The sequence below is a fragment of the Lissotriton vulgaris genome, chromosome 11 (genome assembly GCF_964263255.1).
Source record: "Lissotriton vulgaris chromosome 11, aLisVul1.2, whole genome shotgun sequence".
Lineage (NCBI taxonomy): Eukaryota > Metazoa > Chordata > Amphibia > Caudata > Salamandridae > Lissotriton > Lissotriton vulgaris.
The window spans coordinates 949,961,261-949,976,920 of record NC_141699.1 but is presented as its reverse complement, the minus strand read 5'-3'; the positions used below and the strand labels follow the sequence as shown (position 1 = coordinate 949,976,920).

At 44.4% G+C, this 15,660-nt stretch overlaps 1 protein-coding gene across 1 annotated transcript in view; it reads right to left on the bottom strand.

Annotated features, from left to right (window-relative positions):
• Positions 1-15,660, bottom strand: part of ARHGEF26 (Rho guanine nucleotide exchange factor 26) — a 452,167-nt gene that overhangs the window by 236,978 nt on the left and 199,529 nt on the right. Inside the window, exon 7 of the mRNA XM_086944113.1 lies at positions 8,332-8,484. Within this exon, the coding sequence (XP_086800239.1) occupies positions 8,332-8,484 (153 nt within the window). The remainder of the gene's footprint in view (positions 1-8,331; positions 8,485-15,660) is intronic.

The window sequence follows — 15,660 nt, the reverse complement described above, 5'->3', positions numbered from 1 at the left end:
GAGACACAAACTCATTTGCTTGACCTAATTTGCTCCAGTGACTCTTTCACTCTCATATTGAGTGTGCTGCCATAGATGGAGCATGGAGATGGATCAGTGTGACTAGAAACGTCATGCCACACCAGAGTGCTTTATGACCAGGGGACTCTATGGAAGAACCCTAAGTGCTCTATTTCTCCCAATGTGGCCCATGCAGTTCCAGCCTTGAAGCCATCAATCCATGTTCTGTTCTCTGGTGTTGGTCACCTTCCACGAGAGACACTTACTGAAACCCCCTTCCTTCCCATAACAATGCTCTCTCCTTATAATCGGAGTGACTTTGTCTTGAGGTCTTCCTGCATCATATTTTCACTGAATTTCTACTATATCCTGATCAAATGATCCAGCTGAGATGTTCGGTAGCACTGTGATGCTCACACATCCAAACTGTGGTGTTGTGTTTCCTAATATAGGCCTCAAACTCAGCTGGCCGGATGATTTGCCTGCACAACATTTTTCTATAAACTCTGTGTGACCCTGTTTTCCAATGGCTGGCCATATCGATAATTCCCGTAATTCCCACTTACGTTTTTGGTAGTCCATTCCGAGTTCCACATATGCCTAGATTTCACATCATCTAAATCATTTCACATGTTTGTTTATGTAGATATCATCTGCATATTTGTAGACTATTTTTCTAAGTTAAAATAAATAAAAATAAATTCATGTTGTAAAACAAAGTACAATATGTAACAACTTATTTTGCATAGTACTTCTTCATGGACAAATCCTGCAGAAATAATGTATTTTACTAGTTTGTCAGATGTAGTGTACAACACTCCACATTGGATTTTAGTAATGGCAAGCGGTGACACGTAAGAAGATACACTTTGATGGCTGAATGAGATATTTCGTTTCCAGTAGAGCAGGGCGAATAACCATGCCTGATATTCTTCCATGCCAATCTCAGCTGAAGGCAATTCCGAATAGAGTTCAGTCTTCCTGTATCTCAGGTGGCTGGTTTAAAACCTATGTGGGGTTTTAGAGTCTCAGTTCTTGCACGTTTAGGATCTACAACCACGTTTCACTCTTCTGAAGAATCGTTGGTTTATCTGATGGGCAGATCTATAGCAGAGATCTCTGGTAGGGATGTATTGTGCTGTCAGTTTCGGCAAGTGTTTGGAAGATATGCCCGAGTAAGCTTTGTGCACTGTGCAAAAAACCTTGAATGAAATCCTAGCCTCTATTGGGAACCAGGTGAGAGCTTTAAGAGCAGACCTTTTTTTTAACCACATGGCTGCTGGGCGTTTCCCCCCCCCTGTGCTGGAAAATGCCATTTTAGTGGCACCATGACGAGCTCAGCTCGTCATCAGCACACGGCACCCGTGGGTGATGACGAGCTGAGCTCGTCATCAGCATCGAAAGGGTTAATTGGAAGAGTACAAAATTAAGCATATCATATAAACATTCACTTCTACAAGAAGGCCATAAAATTATAGAAACATTACATTTAGTTACATAGCAGCAGATATAATAAATACTTCTCTGGTGATAAATAAATATTATGCCATAAATATTATATTACATATTTTCCCAATCCCACCTTTTACATTATACTAAATTCTTTCTATTCCAGAACTTACCACAGACTGCAAAACTTGTCATATGAACCCAATCTCAGAGCATACCTTCTTTCCAGTTCTTTGACTATTTTCTTTAGATCACCACTTCTGAAATGTTGGAATTATTTCGATCTCCACTATTACACAACTATAAAAAAGCTATTCTAGGAGCCAAAACTGCCTATTTCTCATCAAAAATCCTGGCGGCAGAGAATAAATCTAGGGAGATCTTTACCATCGTACATGATTTAGCCTTTTCTGAGAGGACTACCCCAAAACCCCCTCCTACCCAGTCCCTGTGTGATTCATTGAATCATTATTTCTTGGATAAAATTTCCAATATCAAGACTAACATCCCACCCCCCTCTTCTACTTTTGTTGATCCCCTCCCACCCACAGTCCAGTGCCGTCTGTCTTCGATCCCCCCTCTCACTGAAGAAGTATTTTTGGAAACTCTTCCTAAGGTAAAGTCAGGTCCCCCGGCCGATATCTGTCCAGCCCGCATCCTTCAACAGATCTACTCCATCTGCACTCAGCCCCCGATTACTTTTCTTAATAGCTCCCTTGCGCAAGAGGTTGTGATTCCTGCTCTCAAATCTGCCACAATTGTGCCTATTTTAAAGAAACCTGGAGCAGATCCGTCCGCCCCAGTTAACTACCGCCCCATCTCCCTGCTGCCCTACCTGGGCAAGGAGCTCGAGCGCCATGTTACTTCGGTACTCAGTGCCCATGTGGAAGCAACAGAGGGTCTGGCGTCTTGTCAAGCGGGCTTTCGGCCCAGGCACTCTACTGAGTCCGTTGTGGTGTCGGTCCTGGACAACCTCAGGGAGGGCATGGACCAAAATAAACACCAGGCCCTGGTGCTCCTCGATCTCTCCGCCGCTTTTGATACGGTGGACCTCTCCATCTTGCTTTCACGTATCAGAGCGGCGGGAATCGGGGGCTCAGCCCTGGTCTGGCTATCGTCCTTCCTGAGGGATCGCACCCAGGCTGTCCGGTTGGGGGATTTCACGGCAACTCCACTCAAGATCACTTGTGGTGTTCCCCAGGGCTCCTCTCTTTCCCCTCTTTTGTTCAATCTGTATATCTATCCTCTAATTTTCGCACTCCAGCAGCTGGAGGTCACAGTATATAATTATGCGGATGACCTCCAGCTCGTCTTTAACCTTTCTCCTTCTTCCCATTCAATCTCTAATTTTCAGACTATTATGATTTTCATCAGGGACTGGATGAGCCACAACCACCTGAAGTTGAACCCGAACAAAACCGAGTTGGTTGTCACTGGTGGCTCTTCCAGTCCCTGGAACTCTTTATTTTGTCCCTCTTCCTTAGGATCCCCTCCCACTCCCTCTCCTACAGTTAAGACCTTAGGCATTAAAATGAATAATCACCTCACCCTTCACTCACAAATCAGCTCTGTCGTCTCTTCCTGCTTTTTCACCCTTCGCACTATTCGCACTGTTTTCCGTTTTTTTTCCCCCCTGGCACTTAAGTTGATCATGTCTGCCTTGGTGATCTCCCAGCTGGATTACGCCAATGCCCTGTACAACGGCATTCTGGCCTAAAATCTACGCAAGCTCCAGTTGGTGCAAAACCAGGCGGCCCGACTAGTGTACGGCCTCCCCCGCTCCCACCATTCTACTCCGTTACTGAAGGCGCTCCATTGGTTGCCTGTCAGGGAACGTTCCCTCTTTAAAACTGGCTGCATGGTTTTCCAGGCACGCCAGGGATCAGCCCCGGCCTTTATCATCTCCCTGATAAAGGAATATGTCCCTGCCAGAGAGCTCCGCTCTTCTTCTCAATCCCTTCTACAGGTACCCCACTACAAGCGGAAAAAGTGGGGTGGGGCCAACTTCTCATTTTTGGCACCCACCTTCTGGAACTCCCTCCCCGACCATCTGCGGTCGACCAAACACTACTCCCTCTTCCGCAAGGGTTTGAAAACCTTTTTGTTCAATCAGGCTTTCCCGCAGTAATTCATCAACTGCTGCGCTCCTGATTATTATGCCTTCAAAGCGCCAAGAAACCGTCTGGTGAACTCTGCGCTATACAAGTATTTTAAATTCAAATTCAAATTCAAATTCAAATGTGGGGATCGAACCCGCGACCCTGAGAGCAGACTTAAACTGCAACTCATGCAGAATCAGGCTGCAAGATTGATTTTTAATTTGCCTAGATGGCAACATGCCTCCCCTCTTATGAAGAAGCTACACTGGCTCCCCGTATCCCAACGCTGTGCCTTCAAAAACGGCTGCCTTATTTTCAAATCCTTACGTGGCACATGCCCAGAATTCATCTCCAATATCATTCAGAGATATATACCCATCCGCAATGTGCGATGAGCCCACATGAACTTACTGGTTACCCCATACTATAAATCAAAGCGGTTAGGTGGCAGCAGATTTGCGGTGCTGGCCTAACGTTTTTGGAACACCCTGCCCCTTGACATCAGATCCTGTACAGACCTCCTAAGATTCAGGCCCTAAGAAACCAAACGGTGTATGTGCGCTTTATAAGTAATTTTAACATAACATTTAACATAACAACAGCGATTACACAAAAAGCGAAGATATGCAACAGAGAAAAATGAAGCATTGCTAGGCTAATTCAAAATGGAAATGGAAACTAAAACATGTGGCCTAGAAAAGGGTCCGACACTGTGTTATACAATTCTACAGGTAACAGAAACTTGTTGATATTAATTAAACATATGGTCTAATGTTTACATTATTGAGCAAATATTTCATACTTTTGAAAGATTTGTCACAGAGCCTTCTCTATGACAAGCCACTGTACCGATTTATTCTGTCACAATAATCCTACACCATTAACAAGTGGGCATTATATACCCCTAAATCCTTGGGTCATTTGTTTGATCCTTGTTTTACTATTTTGATTATTTAAAAAAGACACCTAACCACCTTCAAAAATAATATGTTGGTAGTGTGCTTTCTATCCAGTGTTATCACTACGTTTATTCCACTTCACAGATAACATCATAATTTATTATGTTTTGTTGTGGATTGTAGACAGTACAATATGAAATGGTGGAGTGTGCAAGAAGATGCTAAAATTACGTAACACTTGCTCTGATAAATATCATATTATTACTGAGTTTCCTAAATAAAATGTTAAAAATGCAGTTCACATGCCTACCCACCCCAATGGCTAAACTGATTGCATGATCTGCCTAGAACAAATGATCCTACATGCACAAAATGCAGTCTTCAGGAGTGGCCTCTATCTGCATGGATGCTCTGCCTATAGTGTGCCGTATGTTGAATCTCAGGGAGCAAACCTAGGTGTCCGGGGATCTAAGACATCTTGCGCAGAGGATTTTGAATATCCTTGTTCAAACATTCAGGTGTCATTATTGCCTTCAACGCTATGAGTCAGGCACACCGTCCTGAACTCAGGTCACCTCTGGACAATTATTCTCAATTATTCCAGTGCTTTCAGGGGGTTGAGACATGGGATATTGGTTTGAAATAAAATAAAACAGATAACCCAAACTCCCTTTTTGCCACTTAGCTGTAATGATGTATGGTTATAATGTGTAGGTGGGAATAGGTGAGAATATGGATATCTGGATCAGAAAGAATAAATTGCCTGAAAGAAGAACATGCATGATCAATGCTTTGAGAACTAAAGTTAAACTTTTCGGAGGTTCTACTTAGAAAGTGCATGTTTTCCCTCCTTACTCAACCAGTGTTCCTCCAGTTAGTTTCCGGTCAATAAGTACTGCCAAATGTTTAAACTCATTAGTTGCCAATAGAGCCAGCTGCGGTTGACGTTGCTAGAAAACGAAGTCCACTGGGTTCCCAGGTTTGGAAATGTGCCTATAATGACCTCAGTTTGCGCTCACTTAATGGCACATCAGGAGGCTAGTAATAAAACTAATAATCACAAAGACATTAATTTACAGTCTCAATGGTGGCGAGTCTCCTGTTTGTGGGTTTCCTACTTCCACCATTCAGACGTACTGCCAGCTGTATATCATTGGTTTAGAGCTATAAATCTAATTGTGGTCTTTTAACACCTACACATATAACTCTTAAAGAGAAGTGGGGAAAGGAAGGACTCCTGAATCACAGTGAATTGTGGGGTGCATTAATCCATTATTTGCAATTGTAGGTAGAATATTTGTTTTGACAGAATTCTGTGTTTATTTTTCTGTTACACCCTTCCAGCTCGTTGTCCATCTACTAATTGCCTACTGTATCACACTAAACACAGTTGAAAAGTTGAGAACTATATGTGTATCCAATATATCCATCAAGGCCAATTTACTGTATCCAGGGACTTTAATTTGAAATAGAGGGTGAGCAACCAGCCATGCACATAAGTGTAGCAATGTTACATGAAACTCTTCGCAACAGTTTTTTTTAAATTTGAGCTCAACTTGTCATTGTAAGAAGATGAGCTTGTATGGCAAGTACTGGAAGGTTGGTATAGTTTCCCTCTTCTAGAAAAAAGCAAGTTTTGGTCATTAGTACTGTTGCCACTATGCTTTGTACCAGATTAATATTTATGGACGCAAATTCATCAACTTGGGACCAGCAGTTCTCAGGCTGATTCTGTTATCTGTATTTGTTATGTTGATTGTATTTGTTATAACCACAAGGGTATCCTGGTGCTGAGCAGGTGTGAGAGTCTAGAACTTCCTGTGGTGGATTGGTTATTTGAAAAGCCAGGTCTTCAACTTCTTGCGGAATTCAAGAAGAGAGGAAGAGAGGAAGAGAATCTGATGTGGAATGGGAAGTCATTCCACACTTTAGGAATCATGTAGGAGAACATCTATCCTCCTGATCTGGTTCTGTATGTTCGTGGGATGGGTGTGAGTAGAAGTCCTGCGGAGGTGTCTGGGTGCTTGGTCAAAGGAGATGCGCCTGTTCAGGTAGGTGGGGCCTGAGTTGTGTAGTTCCTTGAATGTGTGTGTGAGGAGTTTCAATTGAGCACATTGTGTATCAGAAGCCAGTGTAGTTCACTGAGGTGTGGTGTATTGTGAGTTCTGAGTGGAAGTGTTGAGGATGAGTCTGGCTGCCAAATTCTGGGTGGTTTGTAGTCTTCAAGTGAATTGCTTGGTGATCCCAGCATTCAGGGTGTTCCCATAGCCCAACTTGCTGGTAACTATGGCATGAGTGAGTTTTCCCAGTGTTGGTTAGTAGCCATTTAAAGATATTCCTCAGCATCTTCAGTGTGCAAAAGCAGGATGCAGTGATGGCATAGACTTGTGCTGTCACGTCTAGATTGCTGTTGATAATTATTCAGAGGTTCCAAGCGTGGGTTCTGGGTGTGGGTCTGAGTTTGACTGGCCACCAGATAGAGCCCAATGGTGAAGTATCCTTGCCAAAGATCCAATTAGCATTTTCTGTCATACAGAGAGTGAACCTGTTTCTTGCTGGTGACACAACACTAAATATTTCTCTGCCACTTGGCTAAAATGATCAAAACTGTTGGACAGTAGAAAGGTGTCAATTTGTTTAATTTACCTGTGATATCAATAGATTTCAAAGAGATATTCTCTCAAATTGTCCCCAATGTAGCTAATAAAGGATGCTGATTAAGAGGTTTGGTACCCAACATCAAGATGCACTTTCAAATTAACTGTACTACAGAGTAATTTACTAAGGCTCAAACTGAGATTGCACTCACACCTTACTCAAGCAATAAAGATGTGAATCATCGCTCTAGTACAGCTTCACTCATAACACATTCTGTCTAGCTTTGAGATCATGCAACCAAGTGTTCCCTATTTTTTCCAGTAAGAGTGAACGTATTCATCTATGCTGAGTACAAAGGTGTCTCTTCAACGTGCAAAGTAGTTCGTGTTCTGGGTCTGTAAGATACTATGGGCCTGATTTACAGTTTGGCAGATTAATTACTCGGTCATAAACTTCGCACATATGCCATCCACCATATTATAAGTGCATTTTATTCAACAACACTTGTTATATGTCAGACAGGAAATTCGCCATGTTTGTGACAGAGTAACCCATCCCCCAAACTATGAATTAGGAACTATGTCACAGGGTCCAAGGAAAACCCTGGATCTGGCTTTTAAATGTCATTGGTGATGGGTATGCATGAAATCCATGTATAGTGGCATCGTTTATTTTACTAACATCCAACTTGAAGTTGCCCTGTGTTGGGAATGTGGAGAAATCAGGCATAGGAGTGCTATGGATTGAACATCTGTGCAGGTAACAGCTCAAATAATTTTCCTTCTGTTGCTCGCCTGTTTGTCACGTACAAACATTGCAACATGAGGAAGTAAAATGTGTTTATTAATTATCTTAATCAACTTAAGAAGTTCACCCCAGCAGTCGCAAAAACAAACACAAGATGATAACATTGGTTGAAATGCACAGATGAGGTATTCAAGCCCCTTATTCGTATGCATCAGAACATCCTCCACTGAAAGGAAAAGATGCACCTGAATTGTGTAGAAACATTTTAGAAGTTTGCATAATTGATAGAGCACATGGCATTTCTGATGTATAAAAAGACAGTTTGGAGAGTGGTTATTGTTAGTGGTAACAGTTTCTAGTGGTTTGAGGAGCAGTGCCCCACAGTTTTGCCTGTATTTTACTACACAACTGGGACCCGGGGGCAAAATCCTTGCTTGCATTCGGGCCCCTGTCACAGTTGGTACTCTGCTGATGACACTGTTAGTAATATATTAGAAAGAAATCAAACAATAACTTGTCTAGTTTAGTGTATGACTTACAGCAGTTTCTGGAGTGTTCTCTGCTGGTAAACTTCATTAGTGCAATACTTCACATACGGATCGAAAGTTGACTTAGCATGCTTCTCCACAATATCACTTATGTCCTCTATTAAAATATTTTTCTGATGCCTGGATTCTAGTTCCTTAAAAAATCTGCAATGAAAAGAGATTGCTGAAGCACAAGCATACAGTAGAAACAAGCATATTTTCTTTTAACACGCATTTAAGTCTTTAGTTGAGTAATAAACAACTGTTATTACTTTTATCTATCTCAATTTATTTAACTTGTAAGGACAACAAGCACTGGCGTTGCCAATAGGTCTCGCAGTAGGAAAGTTGGAGCTATTGGTTTTGTAAATGACAAAGCCCTTTATGTATTTAAAATGATAACCAAAGTGAAAGGCATTGTTATTTGCAATTGTAATGGCTCCAACTGTCGTACTGCGAGACCTATTGGCAACGTGAGTGGTTTTTCGTGTGTGAGTGGCGTTGCGTGTGTGAGTGGCGTTGCGTGTGTGAGTGGCGTTGCGTGTGTGAGTGGCGTTGCGTGTGTGAGTGGCGTTGCGTGTGAGTGGCGTTGCGTGTGTGAGTGGCGTTGCGTGTGTGAGTGGCGTTGCGTGTGTGAGTGGCGTTGCATGTGTGAGTGGCGTTGCATGTGTGAGTGGCGTTGCATGTGTGCGTAGTTGAGTGGCGTTGCGTAGTTGAGTGGCGTTGCGTAGTTGAGTGGCGTTGCGTAGTTGAGTGGCGTTGCGTAGTTGAGTGGCGTTGCGTAGTTGAGTGGTGTTGCGTAGTTGCATGGCGTTGCGTAGTTGCATGACGTTGCGTAGTTGCGCGGCGTTGCGTAGTTGAGCGGCGTTGCGTAGTTGCGCGGCGTTGTGTAGTTGAGCGGCGTTGCGTGTAGTTGCGTGGCGTTGTGTAGTTGCGTGGCGTTGCCTAGTTGCGTGGCGTTGCGTAGTTGCGTGGCGTTGCGTAGTTGCGTGGCGTTGCGTAGTTGCGTGGCGTTGCGTAGTTGAGTGGCGTTGCGTAGTTGAGTGGCGTTGCGTAGTTGAGTGGCGTTGCGTAGTTGAGTGGCGTTGCATGTGTGAGTGGCGTTGCATGTGTGAGTGGCGTTGCATGTGTGAGTGGCGTTGCATGTGTGAGTGGCGTTGCATGTGTGAGTGGCGTTGCATGTGTGAGTGGCGTTGCGTTGTTGCGTGGCGTTGCGTTGTTGCGTGGCATTGCGGCGTTGCGTAGTTGCGCGGCGTTGCGTAGTTGAGCGGCGTTGCGTAGTTGAGCGGCGTTGCGTAGTTGAGCGGCGTTGCGTAGTTGAGCGGCGTTGCGTAGTTGAGCGGCGTTGCGTAGTTGAGCGGCGTTGCGTAGTTGAGCGGCGTTGCGTAGTTGAGCGGCGTTGCGTAGTTGAGCGGCGTTGCGTAGTTGAGCGGCGTTGCGTAGTTGAGCGGCGTTGCGTAGTTGAGCGGCGTTGCGTAGTTGAGCGGCGTTGCGTAGTTGAGTGGCGTTGCGTAGTTGAGTGGCGTTGCGTAGTTGAGTGGCGTGGCGTAGTTGATTGGCGTTGCGTAGTTGAGTGGCGTTGCGTAGTTGAGTGGCGTTGCGTAGTTGAGTGGCATTGCGTAGTTGAGTGGCGTTGCGTTGTTGCGTGGCGTTGCGTAGTTGCGTGGCGTTGCGTAGTTGCGTGGCGTTGCGTAGTTGCGTGGCGTTGCGTAGTTGCGTGGCGTTGCATGTGTGAGTGGCGTTGCGTAGTTGCGTGGCGTTGCGTAGTTGCGCAGCGTTGCGTAGTTGAGCGGCGTTGCGTAGTTGAGTGGCGTTGCGTAGTTGAGTGGCGTTGCGTAGTTGAGTGGCGTTGCGTAGTTGAGTGGCGTTGCGTAGTTGAGTGGCGTTGCGTAGTTGAGTGGCGCTGTGTAGTTGAGTGGCGTTGCGTAGTTGCGTGGCGTTGCATGTGTGAGTGGCGTTGCGTTGTTGCGTGGCGTTGCGTAGTTGCGTGGCATTGCGGCGTTGCGTAGTTGCGCGGTGTTGCGTAGTTGAGCGGCGTTGCGTAGTTGAGTGGCGTTGCGTAGTTGAGTGGCGTTGCGTAGTTGAGTGGCGTTGCGTAGTTGCGTGGCGTTGCGTAGTTGCGTGGCGTTGCGTAGTTGCGTGGCGTTGCGTGGTTGAGTGGCGTTGCGTGGTTGAGTGGCGTTGCGTGGTTGAGTGGTGTTGCGTGGTTGAGTGGCGTTGCGTGGTTGAGTGGCGTTGCATGTGTCAGAGGCTAAATGTAGCACAGGGAGACCTCCAGGGGTAAGACAATCAAAAACAACTTAGAAAACATTTGACAGTATGAAGAGATCAAACTCATGAACAAGCGTGATACACCTCAGCTAAAAATCATGATAAATAACAACACACATTAGAAGTGAAACTGCAAGTACAGAAGGACCAGCTTTGCTTGTTTAAAACTCCCACTTCAGGCAGATGAGTGTAATGTGTAAAGCGTCTTGTGCACATGAGCAGATCGGAGTCTGGAAGCAAATACAAAGAAGAGGAATGACTGAGGCGCATTGGTGTGAAGCACATCAAAGGGCTTCTCCTCCCCTAATTAGCCGTTCTGGGGAAACTGAAAGTACGGCCGGCCTGCGGCCGGCCATGAATAATTAGGGGAGGAGAAGCCCTTTGATGTGCTGGGCTGGCTGGCCCTGAATGCGTGTGCATGTTATCACGTGGTTCACGGGCACTGCAAGAAAACCGCGGCTGAAAGCCCTTTGGTTTGAAGAGAAAATAGCCGACTTGAATTCTCCCCATTTCCCATTCCTGCGGAATGGTAAAGGCTCGACCTAAAAAGGGTGTGCCTCCCTGCATGGATTCGAAAATGTGACTCACACAGATCTCAGAAATCAATGGTCAACCCTCAGAGCTATTTATTGAGCCCCAAAACACCAATATGAGATCTGAACAACTGGCCCAGGTAATAGAACAGAATGTATAAGAAAGGTATAGTGAAGGGAAATCTAGATGGGTCTTACACTCTCTATGCCTAGTCAAATTGTATGACTCATAACCAACATTAAGAGGTGATGGTCATTCATTGTTCCCTTTCTATATTAGCTAAGGTTGGTTTCTTTCAGTACTATTGAGACACATTGTATAGTGCACAGTGCATACAGCCCGATTCATCAAGCAAAATTGCGCTCGCAAAGGGCCAGATTCTAAGAATCTGGCCCTTTGCGAGAGCAATTTTTGCATTTGGGATTCATCATCCCAAATGCAAAAATCGCTATTAGCGAAATCGCATATTTGCGAAGAATTGGATTTAAGGAATCTCTAATAGAGATTCCTTAAATGCAATTCATCAACCAATTAGAAATTGCGAAATCGCAATATTTGGTCGCAATTTACCACGAAGTCTGACTTCGTGGTAAATTGCGAAAAAAGAGTAAAAAGCACATTAGTGCATTTTTTTTGCATGTTACACACACACATGTCCTTTGGACATGTGTGTGTGCAACACCTGTTTAAATGTGCATTTAAGGGGTGCTACAGGGTGTCCTTTGGACACCCCTGGCACCCTTCAAATCGCTATCTTATTTGCGATTAGCAAAGAGTTATTCCTTATTTGCGATTAGCAATTTGCTAATCGCAAATAAGGAATGTGTGGGAATCGCATTTAATTTTGCAACTCCTACATGAATCCCGTTTTGCGAGTCTGTAATAGCGATTCCTTATGAATCGCTATTAAAGACTCGCAAAACGGGTCTTTGATGAATCTGGCTGATAGTCCCTTTGTTCTGAAGGGAAAGGATTGCTTGTCATCCCTCGCATAAGGCAAGCCAGGTTGGGAGGAAAATCTTTCTCTTACCTGGCTCCTAAATTGTGGAACCAACTTCCACTTGAGATTCGTCTACCTACCAACTACTTAGGCTTTAGATAAAACTCAAAACTTTACTTTTCTAACTCTGCTTCTCATACTAACAATTGTCTTTAGCGCGGAGATACCCCATTTGGGGTGATTCAGGCACTTTATGAATGATGTAAATAAATAAATAAAAAATAGTCCAGAATCTTTGACTATGGGTTTTGCATAACTGTGACCCACATCATAATGACATTTTCCAAAATGTAAAAGGGGACCATTGAATATTTACCGACATATTGTAATTTATTTTTAAATTGCCCGCTATGGAAATTAATTCAGGTTTAAAAACATTTTCGGACCAAACTTAGAAATCCTCAGTTGGTATAAATCAGCTTTCATCAATTAATATACATTTTGGGTGGCATAACACAGTCTTGCATCATCATGCCCTTGTGAGAAACAAAATATATGTTACGTAAACATGAAGGAAGTTTGCATCGATTATAAAGTGACAAACTAATTACACAAATTAATTCAGGGGTTTATACATCAGAATGTGTACATAACTGCATGTCTGCTAAACTACACAGTACAGAATCAATATCTACCTTTGAAGAAGAGTCTCCCAGTGCACTCTCTATGTAATGTGCAGCCACCCCCACAGAAAAGTACCTCGGCTGGCGATTTGCCAGTAAAAAATGTATTATCAACAAATCAAGTCATTTGTGTTTCTTAGTCATATTAAATCAGTGCCAAATGCTACAGCTCTCAAAACCCTCAAATGATCTAGCATTATTTGAATGTTTAGCTGCAAACTACTGAAAAGTCATTGACTCCTCAAATGAGGTGGTAACATTTTTTCAGCGTGAATCTTTCTGGATTCACTATGCTGTGCATATTCCGCAATCTGGTGGTTGGGTCCGGAATCGTAGCCTTTTTTCTCTTTTTTTTTATTTCCAAACAGGAAGTTCTCCTTATTGGATAGCTTCACCTTTGGAATTATGTCAGGGGGCCTTGGGGTAGGCTCACCTTGATATCTTCCCAGAGAGGAATGTTTTTTTTTGTTTTTTTACAGAAAAACATACCTGGTTTTTTTTACCTCTTGTGCGGTTTTGAGATTACCTCCACATCAGGAGAGCTCACAGCCGGGCATTATTGACATGGAGGTCACGTTAAGCACCTGGCATTGGTGCAGCAGCTGCTGTGTGCTGCTCTGGTGCACTCCGTCACCCTCCATGGATCAGAGTGGATGAATTTCCAGCTCCACTACAGGGGGATGTGACGGTCCCGCAACTGATGCAAATGTGTCACCAACAAGATGATGTCAGTTGCAGTCTAGCACCCAGCAAACACATGCCTGGTTTTCAGGCCAGCACGGCAGGAGTTGAAATCAGTCCAGTTCCCACCCAGACATAGTGTCAGGCCCCCGCTGTGAAAAGGGGAAAGACAGTTTTTCTGCCTTCTCTGGAGGCAGATTGTAGGATTTGCAGAAGTAGGTAGGAAGCCCACTAGGCCAGAGGATTTTCCTTTTTAAAAAAGAAAAGAAAACGGTAATGGCAGCATATGCTATGCCTTCACACTAAAAGGATAATACAGTCTAGCCCCTTAGGAGCAGATAGAAGATTTGCCCTGAATGGTGGGGTTATCCCTAATCTGCCCACCTGAGAGGGTGTGGGTGGGAAGCTCACTAGACAACAGGGAATTTACACTGGGGCAGAAAAAGGAGTAGGCACATCCCACTTTGGCACTGGGCCATAATCCCATTCCAAGAAGGGCGATATAGTCCTTCTGTCAACCCCCCCCCCCCCCCCCCCCCCTCATCGGCAGAGGGGGGCTCCCATCAATTAGCCATCCCAGGGTGGGTGATCAGCCATTAGATACCAGCCAGGGGTTTCAAAATGGTGCCAAAATAGAAAAAGAAATAGGGGATACCCCCCTGACATTAGGCCACACCTTCTCCCCAGAAGGTCAATTGAGTTTCTCTGTCTCCCTAAAGAGCAAATAGGAGGTTTGTCCTAATTGGGGGTTTGCATTTGTGCCCTTTTTCTTTTCATGTCTGTCTGAAATATTTAACCTGAATATCTCAGACCTCATCTCTGTCCATTTCAGCACCCTCTTTACACTCTGTCCTGCACGTACTTCCTTGCATCTCTTTCACTTCACCAACCCCCGCAACACACACAATGCACGCACTGAACCACACCCACCGGATTTCATTTAACTCTCACCCTGTCAAAGCCTTGACAACTACCTACCTCCTAAACACACTTTTGCATGTAGTCACAATTACAATTGGCACATCTGACCATTGGTCTGTGCCCTCCAGAGAGAGGTCATGGATTGGCAAGGCATGTATTCTGAATGCATGTATGACCCACTGACAGGCACTGGAACACTTTGCACTGCGTATCATAATACGCACTATACATCAGTAATACACTGCAGGAACAAACGACAGAAAATTCAGCAACTGGAAACTTTTAGACACAACCTATTAGTGCATAAGTAGCATCAGAAAATCAAGATACAGGTTGCAAATAGTGGGTGCACAATTTACAACCAATATTTGCAACCTTACTCTTTGAACATATGGCCTTAAATTGTTGTGAAGCTTGTAACAATGAGCTGATACATGTTTTTGGCACTTCCTACTCTGTCCGATGGTGAACCACAGACTCAGCACCAGCAAAAGTCCTGTCAGCTGTATGTTGAACAACTTAGTCTGGGCAGCTTTATTACCTTTGTTTCACACCGTACTGATGATGGGAGTGCTTTCTGAAAATAGCACAAGAGTTACCAGCACGGAAGAGAGGAATTTGGGGTCTGATTCACAAAGGACCTCAGCACTCGTGTCGTGGGGGAGTCTCTGCAATCAGGGTGGAGATTCGGACGCAAGTGCAGAGACTCCCCCACAAATGCAGGGCCTCCACCATTAGTGTAGAGGCGTTTATAAATCAGGTCTCTAGTTCAGTGGCGGCTAGCACAGGTAAGTGCAGTGCGGCGGAGCGTGCAACGGCGGGGAAGGAAGCCGATAGACGACAGAATAGGTATTTATTCATTTATTTAATTATACCTCTTCCGTTGTCTGTCAACTGCACCCCACTCCGCCCCGCCCCGCACCGCCCGCCCTTACTGGTGCTGGCCGCCGCTGCTCTATTGTCTAATAGTCATTCATGTTGATTTAAATCTATTACGGCTTGGCTGTCTCTGCCTTGTCATTAAATTTGGTTATCTTTCAGGCATCTAGCCAGGCCAATTTGTGATTTAAACAGCGGAATAATTAAATTATGGTGTTGGTGAGAAAACGTTGGTGAGACCTCTTCTGTTAGACTGCATTAAGTTCAGGAAGCCACATGCGGGGCAAGCACCTATCACAACTCCTTAATTTGGCACAATGTAAAAAATACATCAGAAAGACAAATGAATTTGATGTTTGAAGCTTTACTGAATCGCAAAACTAAATGCACATTAACGTTAAAGTTCCATTCAGAAGTGTGGAGAAGTGTGGC